Raw genomic sequence first — 23,015 nt, forward strand, 5'->3', positions numbered from 1 at the left:
TCATGCGTAATCGGCTGTGTATGCGCTGGTCATCACTTTGGGCCAGAAAAGTGGCAATCTTCTCATCGAAAAACTGTTATCTCGACGAATTGCCTAGAAAGATAAGAAACAATATAGAAATTGCCGAAAAACTATTCAATGACTTGCTAGTTTTGTGGGCTCGTTAAGTCATCGTGTAGTAGCGAATTATCTCGCTCGCTCAGGCTCGCTCGGTATAGTCAGGGTTTGGTCAGAATCTTTGAGAAAGCAAGAATTATAAAATAGGTTTCCACAAGGTATATACTAGGTAGTTAGAATGTATATACCTCGTATTTACAAGGCATGTACTAGATATATATGCGGCCGATTCTCTGTGGTCAAAAAAATTTTTTTACTGCGAATATGAAAAACTTTTTGTATTTGAAGTCAGATGTGTCCTAAAAAATTTTTTTTAAAAATGAGGGCCTTCTATGACACTTTTCAGATGCCCAAAGTTGGCCATATTAGGGTTTTTTGAAATACGTGAAAAATTACAAATATTCAAATAATTCCTGGATCAGGGTAGAATGATTCAAAAGTAAAAGTGCCCAGCAACTTTTTTGTTGGAAATTGTCCAAATTTTCAGAAAAAAAATATGCCAAAGTGATTGGAGCTACCTAAAGACATCATAGTGGGAAAACATACAAAAAAAACATAAAACAAGAAATCTACTCGAGTTTGAACCGGACTTTCATTTCCTAAACTATGTAAAAAGCTTCCCAAAGATGTCAATTAATGCCTAAAATCACCAAAAACAGCCAATGTTAGGTCTTTTTTGCACGTTTTTCGCCACGCATTGTTGTCTATATTGCGTTAAACTTTAAGATCCATTACAAAACTGTATCAGGCATTAGTTGACATCTTTGGGAAGCTTCTTACATAGTTTAGGAAATGAAAGTCCGGTTCGAACTCTAATAGATTTCTTGTTTTATGTTTTTTTTGTATGTTTTCCCACTATAATGTCTTTAGATGGCTCCAATCACGTTGGCAAATTTTTTTTATGAAAATTTGGAAAATTTTCAACGAAATAGTTGCTGGGCACTTTCTCTTTCGAATCATTCTACCCTGATCCAGGAATTATTTGAATATTTGTGATTTTTCACGAATTTCAAAAAAACCCTAAAATGGCCAACTTTGGGCCTCTGAAGAAGTTTCATAGAAGGCCCCAATTATTCTAAAATTTTTTTGGGACAAATCTGACATCAAACACAACAAGTTTTTCATATTTGCGGAAAAAAAATTGTTGTGACCATTCGATTTCACAGAGAATAGGCCATTTATAATGTATATACCTTGTGCAATGTACATACCTTGTAAATACAAGGTATTTATAATATACCTTGTAAATGTATAATGAATTTATTTTCTTTTTTTTTTGGTCATTGGTTTTCTAGATTTTTTGGGGAGGACATAACTTTTAGAGCGAGACTCATTCAACGCGTAATATATAGATATTTAGCTGTACCTTATAAGTACGGAAAAATGGTGTATTTCATCAATTTTTGTATACACCAGGCGATGGATATGAAGCTACAAGTTTTGCTACTTTGGTTCTTCAGTTTCGACTTTTGTTACTCCTGGCAAAGCGGTATGATCGATATTATAAAATTATACATTGAATAGTTAAGATGTATAAATTTTATTCCATGAACGATCGAAATGCAAAATTTTGATTCGTTAATCAACGCGAATTTCTTATGTATTTCGTTAAAAAATATCTTTTTGCACTTAAAAAAAAAAAATAATATTTTTTCTTTAAATCCATGATCCAAAATATTATTTGAAAATTAAAGAGAAAAATATGGTTGAATTAAATACAAAAAAGAGAATATTTTCGATAAAAATATTGTTTCATTCAATTTCCTTTTAAAACTGCTACAAAATCATCTTTTGATTATGTTGGAAGGTACCGCAGTATTTATTATAAACTTAGATACTTAAACTAATACGTTGTCGGAATGTTTTCCTGAGCTCCCATCAAATGAACAAGAAATTAAATATTTTTGTTAATCCGACGTGCAGTGTACATGAGTCATTTCACGTCAAGTCTCCTAGCGCGGCGCCCGCGCGGCATTATTAATCGAAATTGTTCAATTTGTAACTCGCCAGAAAAGCACCTAAATGCACCCAGAAAAAATATGTGCCATATGATTTTGATAGGAAATTTTCTCAGCTTTCCGATGATGAGGTCAGCTGTTCCCGCGCGCAGTACCCCGCGCGGCGCAAAATCTCACGTTTTTACACGTTCGTCGCTGTATTTCATTGAGTAATTATCAAAAGTACTCTCTGTAAACTTGCATATCGATAGGAAATTTCCTCAGCTTTCGATTGGAACTATTTAAAAAAATCTTAAAAATGCCGTTTTTGAGATATTTGAGTTTGAAAGTTTGTGTCAAGTTTTTCCGGGAAAAATGGAAAATTTTTGAAAATCTGACCTCATCATCGGAAAGCTGAGGAGATTTCCTATCAAAATCATATGGCACATATTTTTTCTGGGTGCATTTAGGTGCTTTTCTGGCGAGTTACAAATTGCGCAATTTCGATTAATAATGCCGCGCGGGCTCCGCGCTAGGAGACTTGACGTGAAATGACTCACATATAGAAATGTTTTTATGACCCTTTACAAAAATGAGCCTCAAAATTCTAAGAATTGTAATAATTGTTCATGAAAGTTAAAGTAGTCCTGCAAAAAAAGGAAGGTTAACATGAAAATTGTTGATCAAACATTATAAATGATTTCTGGAAACCATCGAATTCACAAAAAATATCATAAGAACAGAATTGTTTTAGAATTCTAGAAACATCTCAAATGTTGATAAAATTGAACTACAATCAACTTTTCAAGAAATTATCTTTAATACATTCCAAAATACTATATTTTACGATACTAGTGGCATAAGTAACACTTTTTGGTACGGCCCAGTTTTTTGGCCCAGCTATTCGGCCCTAATAGCTGGGCTGAAAAGAGTTCCCTGTGTCACGAGTATCGTACAACATTTTATAGTAATCACTCAACTTAATAATCAAAGTTTATAAAATATCGTTTATATTTGTAAATGCATTCTATGCATATAATTCGAATAGATTCACAACTGTGTAAATTAATTGTACTGTCTTTGTGTGTGTGCAACACCACCATTATCGGCGATTCCAATAAAACTGTAAGTTTATTATAATATCTCTTTGATATTATACTTCCTTTTACCCTAACCCTACTCAATAAGCGACATATAGTATATTTTGTAACAAGTGCGCGAAGCAGTTGACTCACCCAGGAGTTGTTTTCACCCGAGCGTAGCGAGGGTGCAAAGACTCCAGGGTGAGTCAACTTCCTCGCGGACTAGTTGCAAAGGATATTTTTTAACTCTGTTTGCGAGAAACTAGAGTTTTCTGACGCTTTAAGGTTAGAAAACCCGTGTTTCGCGCACGCAGTGTTAAAAAATAAATAAAAGGTTTCTTGTTATAATTCCGACTATGGGGTATGTAACAACTCTATTACAAAAAAAGTGATTAAGAATTTCTCGAACAAAATTTTAGTCTCTAAAGCCTTTTGAATAATGAAGGAAAGAATTTCTGCATGATTGTAGGTATGTACAGTTTTTATTGCTGTTTGAAAAATTCTGTATACAAGGAAAAAACTTAAAACTTTTCTAAATGACAAACTATTGCAAATTGACGCAAATAATTTAATAAATATCGTCACAGAATTTTGCAATGTGCAAACGTGACAAACAGTAAAGTATAAAGTCCATTACTTTCGGTTTATAAATCTAAGCAAGATTAGTCGTTTTTTTCATAACGTTGATATTGATGAAATAAAAAATAAGCATATAATTCTAATTAAACTCAAAAATGAAGATAAGTGAAGTGAATTAAAAATTTACATTAAAAAAAAAAAAAAACGATTAAATACTTGTTAAATTAATTTAATAATTTTAATGTATCCATTAATACCGACATAATTGAGCATAATTGGAATTTTTGAACATTGAAAAAAATGATCATTATCTATAAGATTTTTCATACCAGCGGCCAGAAAGTGACTACTTCTCGGCCGCTGCGCAAAACGAGAAGAGCTATTTTCTGGCCACTATGTATGAAAAATAGTATACAGGCCTATGCCGCGAAAAAAGAAAGCCCCAGAGCACGTGTTTATCGGCCTCGGCTTCGCCTCGGCCACTAATTACACGTACTCTGGGACTTTTCTGTTTTTCGCGCCCTAGGGCAGTAATATACTATTATTTCTCTTAATTAAAAGAGTTCGGGAAAAATTAATACATATTATCAATCAATTATTTTCAACTAGCCCTTTTGGTTCTATACAATTCTTCTTTGACTCGATATTTGATTATGTTTTGGACTGTTTGTTGTTTTTGATGAATGTCAAAAAAAAATTAAATATAAGCTCTAAAACCGATTGGGTCTAAGTAAAAACGGGAATATTTTATTTCTGACTGAGGAGTCCCTGATAAATATTTGGTGAACACATCAGCGTTTCTTATTTCAATTATAGTTCTTTGTATGGAAAATATTAAGCAGATAGCGGGATACAAAATCTTTTTGTAATTTTCAAGGAAATAAATACTTAGAAATGTATAAATATAAGTGCGCAGATGGTTTTTTTTAATTTTATACCAAAATCGTGTAGGACCTGAGCTTTTAAGACCGAATTTTACAGCACGAAGTAATAATTATAGTTACTATCTTACGTCAATCATAAAGAACATTAATGCTACATTTTTCTGCCATATATATTCAGTTGTAGCTTGCAAGTATCAAAGAATTCTTCATTTCATCAAGTTATCTATACAGCAAGTGCTGGAAATGAAGCTGCAACTTTTGTTATTTTTGTTTGCTAGTTTCAACTTAGGGTCGGCTAATGTATACTACCAAACAGGTATGATTCATTTAATAAAAATATATATTAGATTGTCTAGATATACGAGTTTTACACAGTTAAAGCTCAAAACTCAAAATTTTTATTTGTTTTTTAACGCGATTACTCCTATGTATTTCGTTAAAAAAAATGTTGTTTGTATATATTGTGACGAAAAATTATCTCTTGTTTCTAAAGCCATGGACAAAATTAGACGTAGACATTATATAGAAAAAATATGTGCCCCGATTCAAATTAACAATGCTTTTGAAATAGTTATTTACATACCAAGGGCAAGAAGCCGAGTAAATACGGTCGAGGAGATCGTTTGGCAGTGACATTGTCAGACAGCGCCTCAGCCGCGTAACGGCGTGCGAACATCTCAAAATTTTTCAGAATTTTCGAAGAAAATTAGAAAATTTATAATTAAATATTCATGACTTTTTTTCAAGCATAATATTTTTCAGAATAAAATTGTTTCAATTAATTGTAGAATATCCCGAGAAAAAAATTCCGCAATTTTTTTGTTCGTGATTCTAAAATAATTATATTTACAAAATTTCTTTTAAACCGATGGCATGGGAAAAATCGCGTTGAAATCAGCACATAAATCGGGCCAAATGGTCTTTAACAAGTCAATAATTTTTTCACCGTTTTAATTATCACTCATTTACAGTCCCAGAATATGGTGGATATCAGCAACAATTTAGAACTGTATCATATGGCCCAAGATATACATTTTATTCACTGCCAATTGTCACACAGACTGTGTATTCATTTCAGCGCGTTAGCTCTTATGGTATTACGGAGGTCAATAAAAGAAATACAATAGCCATAGGAAATATACTTGCAAAATATTCTGTTGACCAAGGAACTCTTCAAAGCATTCTTCAATTTTTAAAGTTTGATTCATATCAAGACGGTAGATATACGCAGTACCTGTATAACCTGTTACTGCAAATTACGTATTTGACAGGTAGTAACTATGAAGTTAGAGTGAAAGCAATGCGACTTGTAAGTCAGATAATACTAGAATATATGAAGAATAATTCAGTTGATGAACAGTGGATTTTTAATCAAATCAATAGTTTAAATATTCACAATCGTGATAAAAAAGCACTGGTTAAAATTTTAGTAACTGATTTTAAACGGCCAGAAAAAGAAAAAAGCAAAAAAGACCAACAAAAAAGTCCAGAGAAGTACATAGATATTGAACAATACGGAGAAAATGCTCAAAAAGTGATGAACATATTTATTCAAAGAAATATCGATGTAAGTACAAGAAAAATATTGATCGAATTCTTGACATATGATCAGAAAGCAGGTGGTATGCATGCTGAACTTATTTTGAAGTTAATAAATCAAATCTTCAGTTGGAATATTAGTGCTGAGGTGCAAAAAGAAGTACTTGAACTAATAGTAATTAGAATCAGAGAATATCAGACAGGCGGTAAATATTCCAATCGGGATATTATTACAATGAGAAATAAGATTGAAAAATTTAATGTTTCAAATACGATAAAAAATAAGATACTTTATTCTTTGATTATAAATTTCTCCGAAAAAAGACGACAAATCCAGGAAATAATAATTGTTAACAATTTAAATCAGAGAATGCAAAAACAATTTCTTGACCTTATAAGCAAAACTTCAGCTGAAGTTGTTGCATATTATGAATATATTTTGCAACTCATGATACAAGTCGTTCAATTGGATATAAGTAATGACGTTCGAGCGAAAGTTATAGAATTGATAGTCTTTAGAGTTATACAATTCGAACTCAATGGCGGTTCCATTAAAGCAGATGAACAGACGATTCAAAATCAAATTTTACAGTTGAATACTACTCAATCTATCAAAAATAATCTTATTCAACTTCTGCTTCGAAACTTTAAAGGACAAGTTTTGCACCCAAAAAGCACAGGACCAAGTAAGCCTCCTCCGCAAACGGCATCCGTTCAAGCTGTTTCACGGCCAAAACAGCATGAAGATTTCAGCAAGTATGGAAAAAATATTCAAAACGTAATGAAATTATTGATTGAAAAAAATGTAGATGAAAATTCAAGAAAACAGTTGCTCAAAATTTTAGCATCTGATTCAGCAGCAGGTGGAACATACGCTGAATGGTTTTTTAAGACTATATCCAAAATATTTAAATGGAATACAAGCGACGAGGCACGAAAAAGGGAAGTTGAACTACTTATATTCAGAATAGAACAATATCAGAAAAACGGTAAATATTCCGATTCTGATATAATTAAAGTCAGAAATGAAGTTGAAAAATTGAATATAGAGAGAAATTGGAAAAATATGTTGACCCACTTTTTGATAACTGATTTCAAAGGAAGGAATTCAGACGTAAAGGATGAAAATAGACGAAAAATTAAGGAAATAATGATTGTCAAGAATGTAACAGGGGATAAACAGAAAAAAATAGTAGAACTGTTAAGTGATAATTCCAATGAATGTATAGCATATATTCAATATATTATGCAACTGATGAGAACAATCATTTCCTGGACTGTTACCAATGATATTCAAACACAAGTAACCGAACTGTTAGTCTACAGAATTTTGCAATTCCAAATTGATGGGGGTCTGACAAAAGAAGTTGAGCAATTGATTAAACAAAAAATTTCACAATTGAACACTACTGGAGAATGGAAGAACCGTTTCACGCAATTTTTACTCACAGAATTTAAAGGACAGGATCTCACCAAGTATACAGAAAATGTTAAGAAAGTGATGAAAGCATATATCGAAAATAATGTTGATGAAACTATAAGACTTACTTTACTACAACTGTTAAAAAAAGACCAGAGAGTGGGTGGTGATGATTTTACTTCCAAAATTTTAACTGTGATAAATAATATTTTCAGTTTTGGTATAAATAACGATGCGAAAAAAAGTATTCTCGAACTACTGGTAATCAGAATCAAAGAATATTCGACAAACGGTCCATATTCCGATCCAATTTTATTGAAAAAACAAATCTATAACTTAAATGTACCGGAAGACCTCAAGTGGAACATACTTTACACGTTGATTTTTTCTTTATTAGAACCTACACCAAAAATCGCAGAAATAATGATTCTCGACAACGTCAATGTGGGTATGCAGAAATTATTACTTACACTCATAGCCGATAATTCAGCTGAAGCTCGTGCATACTCTGAATATATTTTCGATCAAATGATGGAGATCGTTCGTCGGCGTTTCATAAATGATATTCCAGCAAAGGCACTAGAATTGTTTATCTTCAGAATATTACAATTCGAACTTAATGGGGGATCCAATAAGGATGATGAACAATGGATTCGAACTCAAATTTTACGATTAAATATTGAAGTTTGGACAAACCAACTAATTAAAATTGTGATTGAAGACTTTAAAGGACAGCTTCTTCACTCTAAAAATTGTAGAAATGCTAACTCTGAATCAAATGCAATTCAAGACAATAAAATCAATACAAGTCAAGCAAATCCAACACAAGACAATACAATTAATACAAGTCGATCACATCCAACTCAAGATAATAAAATCAATACAAGTAGTAGAAATCAAGGATCATGTATCGGTTCATGCTCGGGCGGAGTACAATATTTGCCTCATGCAGACTGTTCAAAGTTTTGTCAATGCTCCAACGGTCGTCCCATTGTTATGCCTTGCCCAGCAACACTTCAGTGGGATACCAAAATAAATAATTGCAATTATCCTGATCAAGTTCAGTGCCCAAGTTAATTAGGTGATGTAAAAATAGAAATTTGACTTCAACAAGTTACCTATATATTTCCGCTGATGATATTTCAGTAAAAGTACAACAGCTAATGGTAGAAAAGGCAGAATCCCTGCAATTAATTAATGATTAAAGCAGGCTGCATCCACATAACGAAAATTTTTGAAGTATTTAATGTATTTCTATTGTAATTTGATGAAAAACACAAATTAAAATTAAAATGGTACGCAATAAAAATAAAATTTATAATTATTTTTCAACCATACATTTCAAAATTTTGATTGAATAATAAATTACAAGTACTTTTAAATATTACTAGAATGAACCTCTTGAAATGAGATCGTAATTTCTGTGTCGCATCTCTAAATATGATTATGAAAGATAAGAATAAAAATTAAAAGCCAATTGACAGATACAATGGATAAATTTTATACATAAAAACTAATGCGGGAAAATTTATTAAAAATCTTTCCAACAAAATTTCATTCTTGAAAACCGTTTTGATCCATGAAGAGGAAAATTCCTGCAAGAAATATCTATATGCAAATAACACATGCAAACATGAATTATCTGATCGAAAATGTTCTCTTTTTTCTCAAATTCTCATCAAAATGTAAATGTCTCTCTTTTGCAAAAAAAATAATGCTGAAAATGTGTGATAATATTATAATTTTGTGATATCGAACGATCAGGACCGAAAAATCGAACAAGATGAAAACAACTGAACATTTGAAAAAAAAGGATGTACAGTGCTCATTTTCGAACCTCACGAAAGTAGTTTATAACATCGGGATTTTCGCGACATAATTCTCCAGCAATTTCAGCACACGCAAAGCTAATAATCAAATCGATTGATTCCGCCCCTGCTAATAATTTTCATTTTCTATCTAATATTCATTTTTCATGCTTTTCGAAACTTTAATTCTTCAAACAATGAAAATAGTACTACTAGAACAATCATACGTCAAAAAACCAAAAACAAAAATTTGTGATCAATTTTTTGCAAATGCTAAAAATGTCACGTATGTTTTTGGTGTAAAAAATATTGTAAAAAAAAGTAGAGCTAAATCGCGTATTTTTTATTCTTGAAGAAATTAAGCGGATTTATTCGATTATGAAACGTGGTTTTGCAGACAAACACGATGACTATTCGCTAGAAAATAAGCTTGTAAAACCACGAGTTCTAGTGATTTTTTGTTCATAACTTTTAATTAGATTACAATCTCAATTTGAAATTTTCACTAAACAATCTTGATTAGTTTTAATTTCGATCGTTGTAACTTAACTTAAAAAAAAACCATGTCATATAATGAAAAACGCGTTCGATTTTGTCTTTACTTTTCACTCATAAAAATAAGTTTTTCAAGATACATGACTACGCCATTAGGAAAAAAAACATACAAAAAGCTATCAAAATGCATACTCAAAATATTTTTATGACGTACATTTGCGCGATGCAGTTCGTTAGTTAATAGCTCATATCCAACGTAGAACACAAAATAGCATTTTTTGCCGTCACTGCCCTAAAAAAAGGAACTATTATAGATTTTCGAAAATTTACGCAGCTTTTTTTTTAAACCTGGTCCTGCACAGACATACGTATACAGAAGCACTTGCCTAATTAAACATACATCATTTAATTAACTTTTTTTGCTCTTTATTAGCTATTCACGTTAACAGATATGCACGAGCGCTTTACACGTGTGTGTTTGTCGGAAAATTGTTGCTTGCTCGCTTGTTTCGCCTGATTTTCATTCGAAACATTTCACCACAGGCGAAGAGACCCGTCTGAAAATTTCAGACAGATCGTTTCGGCTATTGGCTAAGAGTAAGGGTGATCTTTTTCCCCCTACGTATTGCAGGTCAGCAAGAGTACAGCTCGCAACGCGTCACCCTAACCGACGGTGTTCTCCTCGCCCGTCTGGAAACGGCCATGCTCGTCGCGTTCATCGCAAATTTAGGAATTACGTCGAGAAGAAAGAGAGAGCCAAAGAGCTGGACAGGTAAATAATAACACTTCGTGTATATTTGTATACCGTACACTTTCCGAACGAATATACCGTGATGGTTTATGAAAAATTTGTCGTTATGTATTTTGCAGGAAACGATATAAGGAAATGCTGCGAATAAAAAGAGAGAAAAAATTGGAGGAAGAGCAAAAAGCAGCGGTAGCGGCGGTGGCGACGTTCGAGATGGCCGTCGCCTCGACTAGTCGCGTCGAAGACTGAAACTAATCGTTCTGCGACTTTTATTTAGAGGCGATATCGATTCCTTGCACGGAAGTAAAATATTCTCTCTCTCTCTCTCTCTCTCTCTCTCTCTATCTCTCGTGCTTGCATATTAGAGATAAAAAAAAAATTGTTCATCGAAGCATTGCTTTACATTTTTCTTTATCGATGCAGTTAATATTTATTTTTTTTTATATATTCAGGCCACCAGCGATAATTAGAAAAATCACAGGGAGCGGCAAATCTTATCAAATAAATAAATAAAAAAAATACCTTAGTGTTAAAATAGTTTATGTGCAAACAAAAAAATTATTGTTACATTTGTTGCAATTGTCAAACAAATACTAAGGGTACTCATTGGTGAACGGCTATATAATACATGTAACGTACAACAAATTCTACTTTGTTTTTTTACAATAAATTAGTTTTCGTCCAATAAAAATATGTTTACGACGCGCAGTTATAGTAATTATAAGGCATCCTCGTCCAACGCACCGACCGATACGTTCGCACAAACATCCCCTCGGCTCTTTTGGCTTCTTCCTCGCGGGCGCTTCTTGATGTCCAAGTGATGTATTCGCGGTTATTCTCCTTGATCGCCAAAGCTCATTCAAGAATATGTTTCCGTTTCTCTCAACGGCTACATGAAATGGTACGATTGGTAAATCGTAAACCACAAGTACTCTACTTGGATTAGCTGTAAAAATAAAAATAAGAAGTAGCCGTTAAGATTACGTATCCTTTAGCTTCATCGAGTTTAATTCTCAATCAAATTCTTACCAAAAATCTCAAGGCTTCCTTGAAATCGCGACAAAAGCCACTAGACGGTCGGCCTCGTCATCTCACTCCACGGAAACCTCAGGCTCCCTCGGAAGAAGCCTCAAGATACACCGTGGATTGTTCGCTGATCATTCCAGCCGGTTCACATTCTTCGATCCGTCGTCCTTCGTCCAAAATCGTGCCGTATCGGTCCACTACCTCCATCCACCCACCCCCTTGGATTCGCGCCATTGCGTCTTGGTCAATTTAGAGGCTATACCTCGGCCTCGGTACCTTTACCGGTTCGTCTTCCAGCATGAGCCAGTGGTAATAGAAAATGTACCCGCTAAGGACGATGAAGAAGAGCACCGGTCCCAAGACCGGCCTGAGTCTGCACAATCGGTAGAGCCCCAGGAACACTAACATCCACATGATGATTTCGACCTTTTTGGGTGCGGGACGCGCGAGTACGAGTAAAGTGTGTCAGTGTGGAACGTCGTACGAACGGTAAATCAGCAGCGGCTCCTCGATCGAGTTCGCTCGAAAATCAGAGAGCTGTGTATTATTCTCCAATTGATGAATGAAAATATAAACACGGGACCATACGTTGATTGAATCGATCGTACTATAAGTACACATAGTCAAATCGTCAACAATGGCTTATTTTCACTGATATAATTTAAAAGTATACACGGAAAGCAACGCGGACAATACAGGTTTAATTGAAATGCCACACGCAGCAGCATACATATATACCGATGTATACAAAGATCGAGAAAACGATTTTATTTCGTGCGGTCAAGAAAAAAACTTTATTTTTACTTACGAAAATGTTTCAATAAAAAAATTCTCTTTGGCCGATTTCCTCGCGCGCCAAGTTAAATAATCCGCAGCACCACGGGCGCATTGCAGAAAGATAAAGTTATATACATACCGCGAGCGAGCGCAGCGTATGGCATGTACATAATGTACACTCGAAATGAGATAACTTCAGTTTAAACTTTTTTGTTTACGAAACCCCGACGATTTGTATTATTTACAAAGTTCTCTCTCTCTCCCTCAGTTCTTTTACTCTCTTTTTACCCTCCGCACGACATGTCGAAGTTATAAAAGTAATTCTTGTCCATCTCTCGGTCGCACACAAATGTCGGCCTACTCGCTGGACTCGCTGGACTCGCTCGAGAAGGAGGAGGAGGAGGAAAAGAAAAAGAACGAGAAGGATCGGATAGTTCCTCCTTTGGGCATTCCACGGGACGACGAGGACGACGACGATTTCCAGCAGAAGCAGCAGCTCGAGGTACTACTACTACGGCAGGGTAGAGCTGAAATTCCATACCAATACTTATGACGCGCGCGCGATTAACCTAGAACGCGGGGCAGCGACGCGAGCTATAACTGTGCGCCCGCAAGAATTTTTTCGACCCAACCCGTCGTCGTCGTCGAATATTTCAAACGGGAACAGAGAAAAAAAAGGGAGAGAGGGAGAAGAATGTCGCGTATAGCTGATTTACGTGTACGTGTGTGACACTAAAAATGCACAAAGTTTGCCTCTCCTGTACCTACCCCCCTTATTTCTGTTGCCAACTGCTATACGAACATTTTTCATTGAATTCTTATACCGGTACACATAGCGGTGCATGCCTCTCTCTTTCTCTCTCTCTCGACAAAGTGCGAATAGTTCGCGAGCCGCGCAGACCAAGGCATTATACTACCAGCCTTCGAGAGAGATCCACGTCAGATCGGTCAAAAGAAGCTTAATTTATTTTTTCCAGCCCCTTCGTTCGATCTCGACCGCGGCCGTTGTGGTGCAAGTAATGAAATCGGCCGAGATCAGCTGCAGCTCGCCGAGTCATCCGTGCGAGAGAATGCATTTAGCGGCGGGAAGGATGAAAAAAGCAGCAGCACCAGATGCCCGAATGCCTCTACTAGGACGTCCGTCGACGAGGAAAAACCAATAGCAGCAGCAGTAGCGACGACTACGAATGACTTGCAACAGCAGCAGCAACAGGACAAAAAAGTTGGCAAAGTTTCGTCGCTGCCTTTGCAGCGTTGCAGCAGCGCCAACTCCATCGCCGCTACGCACAACAGGATGAATAAGCGACCCGCATCTTACTTGGAGCTCTATTCCCGAAGATTTAGTGAGCCGAATGGAGTTTAGCGCGCGTTTTCTTATACATACACGCGCGATTCGTTACTTTTCATTCTTTCTTTCTCTCTTTTTCTCTGCATCGTCTTATCTCTGCCGCGCTTAATTTCCTAATTGTGAACTACTTTCTTTTTTTTCAACGATATAATTATGTATATTATATTGACGATTGACGATAACGAAGAAAAATCCGATTATCAAAACAAGCGTCGCGCAGAGCACTGCGACTATGCAAATTAGCTGCTGCTGCTGCTGTTGCGGCTTTTATAGCTCGTACGCACGCGCGAAATTCAATTATACGGAGGCTTTTCAAGTACAACACAAAACAAGAGAGAGAGAGAGAGAGAGAGTACGAAAGTCTCCGTGTAACACAATTAATCTGATTGATTTGCCGTTGCGGCGCCCGCGAGAGAGTTTATGAAAATTTTACCTCTCTTTCTCGTAACAATTTAAACTTTCCGCAATTGAGTTTAATCGCGCAAGCTCGCAAGCTCAAAACGGCGGGCCCCGCTGATACGAGGATTAGCGCAAAATACCGCGAGCTATATAGGAAAATACAACTCGAGTCGGTACAACTGTGTTATATATCACTCGTCAAAGCCCATGGCTGCTTATAGGCGCCTCGTATTTACGTAAAGCTCTAGGACTGTACCGTCGTTTTCCGTTTATCGGCAGGGGGTAGTAGTAAAGACGTCACCACCAGCGATCCTGGTCCCACAAAAGTCACCACCGCCTCCTCCCACGAGAGGCAAAGCAGCATCAGCAGTGCCAGTCGTAGCAGTTGCAGCTGTAGTCGTGCATCGTCGTCGATTTGCGATACCGACAGGACGAGTTCGAACGAATTCGGTAGTCGCCGGCGTCGTCGTCGAGTCGTCGTCGTCGACGAGAAACCTCAAGGGGCTACGAATCTTGGCTCGGTAGTAGCGGTAGACGATGACAGCGGCCTACATCAGGACCAGAGAAGTCGAAGCCGACCTCTGCTCTGCGACTCGTCGTGGGATTATGGAATGGTCAAACGGGATCGTTCCCATGGCAGCAAAAACAGCATCGACGCAGTTGGACCAAATAAACAGCAGCAGCAGGAGCAGATCGACCTAGATGCTAAAGTAGTTTTCCGATAGCTTCAAAGTAGTTTTTTTGCTCTCTCTCTCTCTCTCTCTCTCTCTCTTGGCTCTTTTCATAGACGCGCGTGTGGAAAACTTTTTTAGCCACGCGCTGCGCGATAGTCGATCGTGCGCATACTCAAGCATTTCATGAATAAATCAGCCTCACCTCCAACCCGTCACTACAGCGCTTACATATACAGTGTATATATGTATGCGAGGGCTATATATGTTACTCACTTATATACGATCCATTTACCGAACGAGTTGGGGGTTTTCTGCTGCTGTTATGTGTTATGTGTGTGTATTGTATACGCGTAATCTAGCCGTCAGACAGATGTCTCTGAGGGTGATGCATTCGACTGGAATTGGCAACTTTTGTTCGACGCGTACCGCATTTAAGCTAAAAATATATATATTGAAACTTTTTTGCGAAAGCCCGTCAAGCTGTACAGAGTTCTCTCCGATACGAAACTTTACTTTTTCCACTTCTTCTCTTCTTTTTTTTATACTTTTTCGTTTTTTACATTATATTATATTATATATAAACTTTACTATATATTCGGCAAAACGAGATACGAAATTTCACTGTATATACTTGCGTGCGAAGAGGCCCCCGTATATATACGCAAAAGAGCCAGAAGCAGCAGTAGCAGCACGTCAGACTGTAAAATCTGACTTATTCAGTCGGAGATTTGCTTTCTCGGGTTTGTGGAAAATGCCTCGACGCGCGTATAAACGTCTTGCTCGTTCGCATTTTACGCGTTTGCGGGTACACGTGTGTCTGTGTGTGTGTGTGTGTGTGTGTGTGTGTGTGTGTGTGTGTGTGTGTGTGTGTTCAACCCTCAGTAGCAGACGTAGCAGATGTGCACACTGGTGGTATCTACAGGCAAAGGTTTTAGCCCATTAGCTTGAATTTAATAAACAGCAAAGAGAGAGAGAGAGAGAGAGAGAGGAAAGAGAGGGAACGAGAAGAGAAAGGAAGAGAGGGAGGCAAGCTTTGCACGTTTTTCCTCGTACGTAGCCTTACACTATAACATTTTCCGGTCCCTTTAAGTATTCTCGCGTTTGTACCACGTGGATGTGTGTGCGCGGCTTTCTTACTCTCGGTACAAGCAGCAGCTGAAATCCTCTGGAACGCGAGAGAACACACAAGCTCTCTTGAATCTGACCGTTTAATCTAATCTAGCATTTCTACTCTTCTCTCTCTGGCCCCTTTATACTGGCTATATACGCTCGGGTACCGCAATGCCTTAAAATTCCCTGTAACGCGAAATAGCTTTCGACGTGCGCAAGCCAACGCATCAGCACAGCCTTTGTTTCTTCTGGCAGATACTACCCCCGAAATCGGACCAAAAAATTATATGGGATTCTCTTTCCCTCACCCTCCTCGAAAACATTTAGAGACGACAATCTCTTCTGGAGAGTGAAGAAAAGGACAATGTTGTATAAGTAGTGTGCAGCTCTGAAACGTGAACAAGCCTTGCATAATCGATGAATTATCGTCTGGCAAGATCGTCGTTTTTATGTCTTGTATAATATAATGGGTCAAAATAATACTTTTTTACATTTTCGTCTGCACGTATGTCACCGATCTTAACGCGCTTTTGGTATGTTATAGTACTGTATAGCAACCGTTTCAAGTTTTCGATTGAAGCCTCCTAGCTCAATCTAGAGCATCAAAATAGTGTTATCATTCCTTACGGTATTTAGAAACGTCTTCAGAATTTTGCATTGATCTTTGTGATGCTCAAGATTGGGCTAGGAGGCTTCAATCGGAATCTTGAAACAGTCAAAATTTTTTAAAAATCTGACAAGGAATTCAAAAAAAATATTTTCAAATTTTTTTACCGGAACAATTGGGTTCTAGGAACCTTTTTTATTAAAAATAGCATTTTTCGGTTCTAAAAGTTATCGCTTTCAATTAAAATATCAGAAAAATTTGAGGTTACGTATTTTAATGAAAAAATCAAGAATAGTATATTTCTCAACGGGTGCACATATGGTTTTTTAGCAAAACGAGGGATTATAGCACGAGCCGAAGGCGAGTGCTGTAACGAGTTTTGTTAAAAAACCATATCTGCACCAGTTTGAGATACTATTTTTTCCTACGAGAGCCTAAAATTAGCGGCAAAGTTGCGTATTTTAGGTTAGAGTGGGAAAAAAACTTTTTTTCCAGATATTTCGACGCTCTGTATCGTCATAAAAAATTATTTTCGTTAAAAAAAAGGTTTTTTTTAACGCTTCATAGCGTGTGCGTTCAGGTGTGTTCACTTTTTTGAAAAAATTTGTAAAAATTTGAGGTTAACTTTTTGTAATGAAATAAAAAAGTAAAAAAATGTTCAAAAAGTTTATTGCATCCTATCGCCGTATCTGGAATTTTGAAATTTTCAACAATTTTTTTCTGAAAGCCTGAAGCACTTAAAAAATCTGAAAAAATTCAAGATTGTTTGAATTGTTGAAAAGTACCTTCATGAATTTTTTCAGATTAATTAATTGCTTCAGGGCTTCAGAAAAAATACGGATAGAAAATGGACGTTATAGCGGAGGAGGGGGAAGGGGGTCAAAAATTTTGGTTTTGGCACTTTTTTATCATGTACTATGACATACCAAAAGCGAGTAAAGATCGGTGACATACATGCGGACGAAAATTAAAAAAAGGATTATTTTGAGCCAATAAATTATTCGTCTCTTCAATCAATCAACCCGCCACTGACATTGTTTCAGCTCGTTCTCTTCTATCAAATATTCAAGGCCCATTCGGATAATACAGCATCTTGTCTCTCTACCTTGCTCTTCGCTTATTTTTCACCCGGCACACGCGATCTCCGTGAAGCTCTTTATCTTTTCATAACAGATCGATTAGCGCTCACACATCGACGTGTTTGGTACTACTCTCAAAGTATAGTTCTTCAACTCTCTTACTTCTTCGTACGCTGCTATATATATGGGCTATTCAACAACAGGTGTTGCAGGCCCAAAAAATGAAGTTGAAACTAACAATTTACTCTTCAAGAACACAATGAAAAATGAAAATCCTGAAGAGCACAGCCCCCTAAGTCCAACTCTTATGGATCTACAGGGGCTCAAAGTTGGATTTTCATGGTATGAGGATATTCTGCTTCTTACTCTGCTTTTCTGGGGGGACATAAGAAAAAATGTTTAAACCATGTTTTTTCATGTAAAATTTGATGTAGAATTCAAAACTGTACTCAGATGAGACATTCATAACCTAAAAACCCCTTGAAATAGAAAAAATGGTGTAATAGGACATGAAAGTCAAAAAATAAATATGTTCGTATGCCTCCAATTGTCCCATATTGTAATATGTTCATCGATACAACAAAATACAACTTCTGATAAAGTTTGGTAAGTGAGTCTCTAATAGAAACAATTTGGTAGCTAGCGAAGAGGCAAAAAACATAGAAAATGAGGAAAAAACCATGTTTTTTGGGCCTTCGAAAGCTACAAAATGATCTGTAATGGAAACTCAGTGTTGTGGAATAGCCCATATATCTATATTTAATTAAAAGTCTCCGGCTGAGCCGGCAAGAATACATATGTGCCCCAGAGGCCTGTGCATATTTCAGTAGCTCGATTAAATTTCTCCCCTTTTTCTGCTGCGAGCGCGCACCGAAATTCCTTAAATAATTTGCGTTGCATTACACGTTAATCCACGATCCACCTCGCCCCTTTTTCTGACCGACGTTCCTGTCTCTCTCTCTCTCTGCATAAAGATTAGCCAAATTGTATTTACCTGCCTTAATGATCCGCTGTGCATACGTGTGCTTTTATAATATTATATATTTTTAGCGTGAACGAGCTCTGCGCCGACTGTCGTACGGACGAGCAGTCAACGTCCGGAATCGACTGAAAATATCCTCCTCGACGATAATTGACCCGGCGGCGTCGGCGTCGGCCGATAAAAATACGGTAATTATCTTTCCCTATAATCCATCTCTTTCGTATTATATGTATATACCTCCAGCCACCAAATCTGGGTATTTATAATGCGAGAGAAAGCTAATCTAGCTCGAAATTCCGAAACACTCTCAACGCGCGAGTATATAAAGAACAATATCGAGCTGAGTAAACCGGCTTAAATGTATATTAAGCGTAAATAAGCTCTCTCTCGATTTATTTTTGCTTTGTTTTCAAAAAGTATTATTACCAAAGCGCATAAATTGGTATCATCTTGGAAGAAGGAGAGAAAGATATAGTCGCGCGCATTGGAAGCTGCGGGGGGTGCATCAGCAGCAGCGAGATATCTCGTTCGCTCGTACATATAGATATACATATGGGTCAAAATAATACTTTTTTACAAAACCGTGCGCACGTATGTCACCGATCTTGACGCGCTTTTGGTATGTTATAGTACATGGTAAAAAGGTCCCAAAAAAAAATTTTTAGACCCCCTCCCCCCTCCTACCCCCCACTTCCGGTATAAACGTCCATTTTCGATCTATATTTTTTCTGAGGACATGAAGCAAGTAAAAAATCTGAAAAAATTCATAAAAATACTTTTCCACAATCCAAACAACCTTGAATTTTTTCAGATTTTTTGAGTGCTTCAGGCCTTCAGAAAAAATTATTGAAAATTTCAAAAATCGAGATACGGCGGTATGAGCCGATGTAGTACTCGGAAATTTTTTCAGTTATTTTTCGCATTAAAAAACATAACCTCAATTTTTTTCAGATTTTTTCAGATTACCTAACGCACCTTTTGAAGCCAAAAACCGATTTTTTTGACGAAAATAATTTTTTTAGGACAGTACGGAGCCTCGAAAAATCTGAAAAAAATTTTTTCTTGTTTTTTTCATCAAAATACGTAATCTCAAATTTTTTCAGATTTTTTAATTGAAGGCGATAGCTTCTAGGGCCGAAAAATGCTATTTTTAACAAAAAATGGTTCCTAGAACCCGATGGTTCCGGTGAAAAAATTTGAAAATATTTTTTTTGAATTCCTTGTCAAATTTTAATAAATTTTGACCGTTTCAAAAGTTCGATTGAAGCTTCCTAGCTCATTTTAGAGCATCAAACGAGTTTTATCATTCCTTAATGTCTTCAGAAACGTCTTCAGATATTTTGCACTAATCTTTGTCCTGCTCTAAAATGAGCTAGGAAGCTTCAATCGAACTTTTGAAACGGTCAAAATTTATTAAAATTTGACAAGGAATTCAAAAAAAATATTTTCAAATTTTTTCACCGGAACCATCGGGTTCTAGGAACCATTTTTTGTTAAAAATAGCATTTTTCGGCCCTAGAAGCTATCGCCTTCAATTAAAAAATCTGAAAAAATTTGAGATTACGTATTTTGATGAAAAAAACAAGAAAAAATTTTTTTCAGATTTTTCGAGGCTCCGTACTGTCCTAAAAAAATTATTTTCGTCAAAAAAATCGGTTTTTGGCTTCAAAAGGTGCGTTAGGTAATCTGAAAAAATCTGAAAAAAATTGAGGTTATGTTTTTTAATGCGAAAAATAACTGAAAAAATTTCCGAGTACTACATCGGCTCATACCGCCGTATCTCGATTTTTGAAATTTTCAATGATTTTATCTGAAGGCCTGAAGCACTCAAAAAATCTGAAAAAATTCAAGGTTGTTTGGATTGTGGAAAAGTATTTTTATGAATTTTTTCAGATTTTTTACTTGCTTCATGTCCTCAGAAAAAATATAGATCGAAAATGGACGTTTATACCGGAAGTGGGGGGTAGGAGGGGGGAGGGGGTCTAAAAATTTTTTTTTGGGACCTTTTTACCATGTACTATAACATACCAAAAGCGCGTCAAGATCGGTGACATACGTGCGCACGGTTTTGTAAAAAAGTATTATTTTGACCCATATATAAAGTTAATTGGCAATTAAAAAAGCAGTTATAAGAGCCGCATAGGCGAAAAGAGTGCAAAGACTCGTCGTCGATTTATCGAGTGCGAAAAACTGGCGGCGCCCGGGTGCTACTGCTGCTACACCACTCCTCCTACCCCCTTCTTTTCCCTTATACGAAAGTAGCAACAGTAGCAGCTAGCAGCAGCTCGCTGCACTCGCCTCTCGCTCGTTTATTTTCTTTGTTTCCTTTACAACGGCGATATAACAGTGGAAACGATCTAGAAGTGGCTTTTTGTTCTGCTCTGTTAATTCAAGGCAGTCCCACGAGTACAGCCAGTTAGTAGCAACTATACCCTCGATTGTTTATTTGCGGATCAACCCGGCAATATATATAGACATAATACGCACTCGTCGTTGCTGCTCTTATATGAACCGGCGAACGCAAGCTCTCTCTCTCTCTCTCTCTCTCTCTCTCTCGCGTTATACCCACACACTCACATAGCCATATACACACTCGTTAATGTAGCTGACAGGTAATAGAGAGCCCAAACCCCCGAGCCGCGGTGGAACGCGTATGTACACGAATGTGTAAAACACATTGTTGTTGCCGTAAAGCGCGGCAAAAATAAACGCAGTGAATCGTGTATCGAATCGGTTAGCCTATATATGATATATATATGGGCTATTCCACGTCGAGGCGTGATATTTCAAAAAATAGATTTAGGGAAAAATCATTAGACAGATTTTGGCCGCCAAAAATTTATGGAAATACGACGAAATCTATATTTTTCCATTCTTGGTCGGCTGGCAAAATGTTTTAAATGGTCAACTGATGTTCTTCAAAAAGAATATTGTAATGATGGTCTAGTCGAATGATATCCACAACTTTATTCATAGACTTTTCTACTATATAAGTTAGATTTTCAATCGTTTTACTAGGTTATTATAAGCATGATTTTTGAAAACAAGTTCTATTTCTTATTGAAATTTTAAATATTTGAAACTGATTTAATATTTTAACATACTCACCCCAGAAAAGGAGAATAAAAATAATAAGTTGAACATTCAGCTTTGAACCTCTACAGAATTAAAATGTTGGACATTTTTATTTTTTAATACACTATCTAAGAGTGCTAATTCAGTTTCAATTTTAATTTCTGCCATAACACCCTTTACGCGGATTAACCCATCTACATTTTGTCAGCGCTCGAATGAGAGGAGCAGAAAATTTTTAATGGAGTATTTTTATACAAATTAATTGCCAAGCCACTTCAAGTATAGTTGTTGTTCATATAATTTTTTTTTACTCCACTATAAACAAAAGCAAACAGCAATTAAGAGCGCGCACCAATTACGTGCAGCGCAAGATCAGTAGCAGCAGCAGCAGCAGTAGCCAGGCCAACTGTTTTTTTAAGCAAAATCAACGAACCACCCAAGTTACATAAGAAAGTCATGAGGTACAAGAAAAACATAATTAGTTTTTCTTGGAGAGGCAAAAAGCTCTGCTCTACTCTCTCTCTCTCTCTCAGCTCTCTGCTCTCACGCCCCGATCCAATCGTCTTCCGAGTCGTCGGTCTGGAACGAGTTTTTTTTTGTGGGTAATGCACACCCGCGAGAACACGCATACACGCGCGTGCATCCACTTTGTTTCTTACACTTGTGAGGGCCGAATACATGCAGCTCATGAGCATTGTACCTTGCATGAATCCAAGTTTGCTTTATACAAACACTTTTACGTTTCTACTTGCAGATTTACAGATGAAGCTACTCGCCATATAGTGTTGGAGACTGGTTTCAATTATGATTGAATTTTCATATATTTTTGAAGCAATTTACGCAAAAAATGAATCAGTATTAAAACTTTAATTTTGAATCAGAATGCTTTACTTGAAGTGTAGAATCAAGTATTTTTTTTCATTTTTGTTGTAAAACTAACGATCTTTTTCATGCATTTTTGTGCAGTTTGTGTAAAAAAAAAAAAAAAATAATAATAAATAAACCAGATCTGTGCATTCTTTTTCAACGAAGATTTTATGTAAAAGTCGATAGAATAGAATTCAGTATCGGTTAATTTTAATGCCTAATTTTACTCCTAGTAGAAATAGTCATTATTTTATACATAGTTTTGACCAATGATAAATTTTCTTGGTCTTGTAATGGTCTCAAAAACAACATTTACTAACCAAAAATGAAAATTTTTCAATATATTTTGCGCCTCATGTAATGTATTACATGTTTTCGGGAAAATACTATTTAAATACGATGAGTGAGGTTATAATTTATATTCTAATATCGAATAAGCACCTTTAGTCTTCGTCGTTGTCC

The 23,015-nt window shown here is 36.3% G+C and overlaps 2 protein-coding genes and 1 long non-coding RNA gene across 3 annotated transcripts; 2 read left to right on the plus strand and 1 right to left on the minus strand.

Annotated features, from left to right (window-relative positions):
* The first annotated feature begins 4,825 nt into the window (after positions 1-4,825).
* On the plus strand, positions 4,826-8,788 carry LOC106656832. Its single transcript, XM_023462963.1, has 2 exons — positions 4,826-4,915; positions 5,571-8,788. Exons 1-2 carry the CDS (start codon positions 4,843-4,845, stop codon positions 8,633-8,635), a joined length of 3,138 nt encoding a protein of 1,045 aa, XP_023318731.1. The 5' UTR covers positions 4,826-4,842; the 3' UTR covers positions 8,636-8,788.
* A 1,524-nt stretch (positions 8,789-10,312) lies between these two features.
* LOC111694522 lies at positions 10,313-10,905 on the plus strand. Its single transcript, XM_023463011.1, has 3 exons — positions 10,313-10,331; positions 10,405-10,633; positions 10,732-10,905. Exons 1-3 carry the CDS (start codon positions 10,313-10,315, stop codon positions 10,856-10,858), a joined length of 375 nt encoding a protein of 124 aa, XP_023318779.1. The 3' UTR covers positions 10,859-10,905.
* A 223-nt stretch (positions 10,906-11,128) lies between these two features.
* Positions 11,129-12,221, minus strand: LOC106657017. Its single transcript, XR_001339498.2, has 2 exons — positions 11,639-12,221; positions 11,129-11,555 (listed from the first exon to the last, which is right to left on the minus strand). It is a non-coding gene; the product is annotated as an uncharacterized LOC106657017 (long non-coding RNA).
* Between the last annotated feature and the right edge of the window lie 10,794 nt (positions 12,222-23,015).

This window comes from Trichogramma pretiosum, unplaced genomic scaffold (assembly GCF_000599845.2).
Source record: "Trichogramma pretiosum strain Unisexual culture from Peru unplaced genomic scaffold, Tpre_2.0 scaffold14, whole genome shotgun sequence".
NCBI classification, from domain to species: Eukaryota; Metazoa; Arthropoda; class Insecta; order Hymenoptera; family Trichogrammatidae; genus Trichogramma; species Trichogramma pretiosum.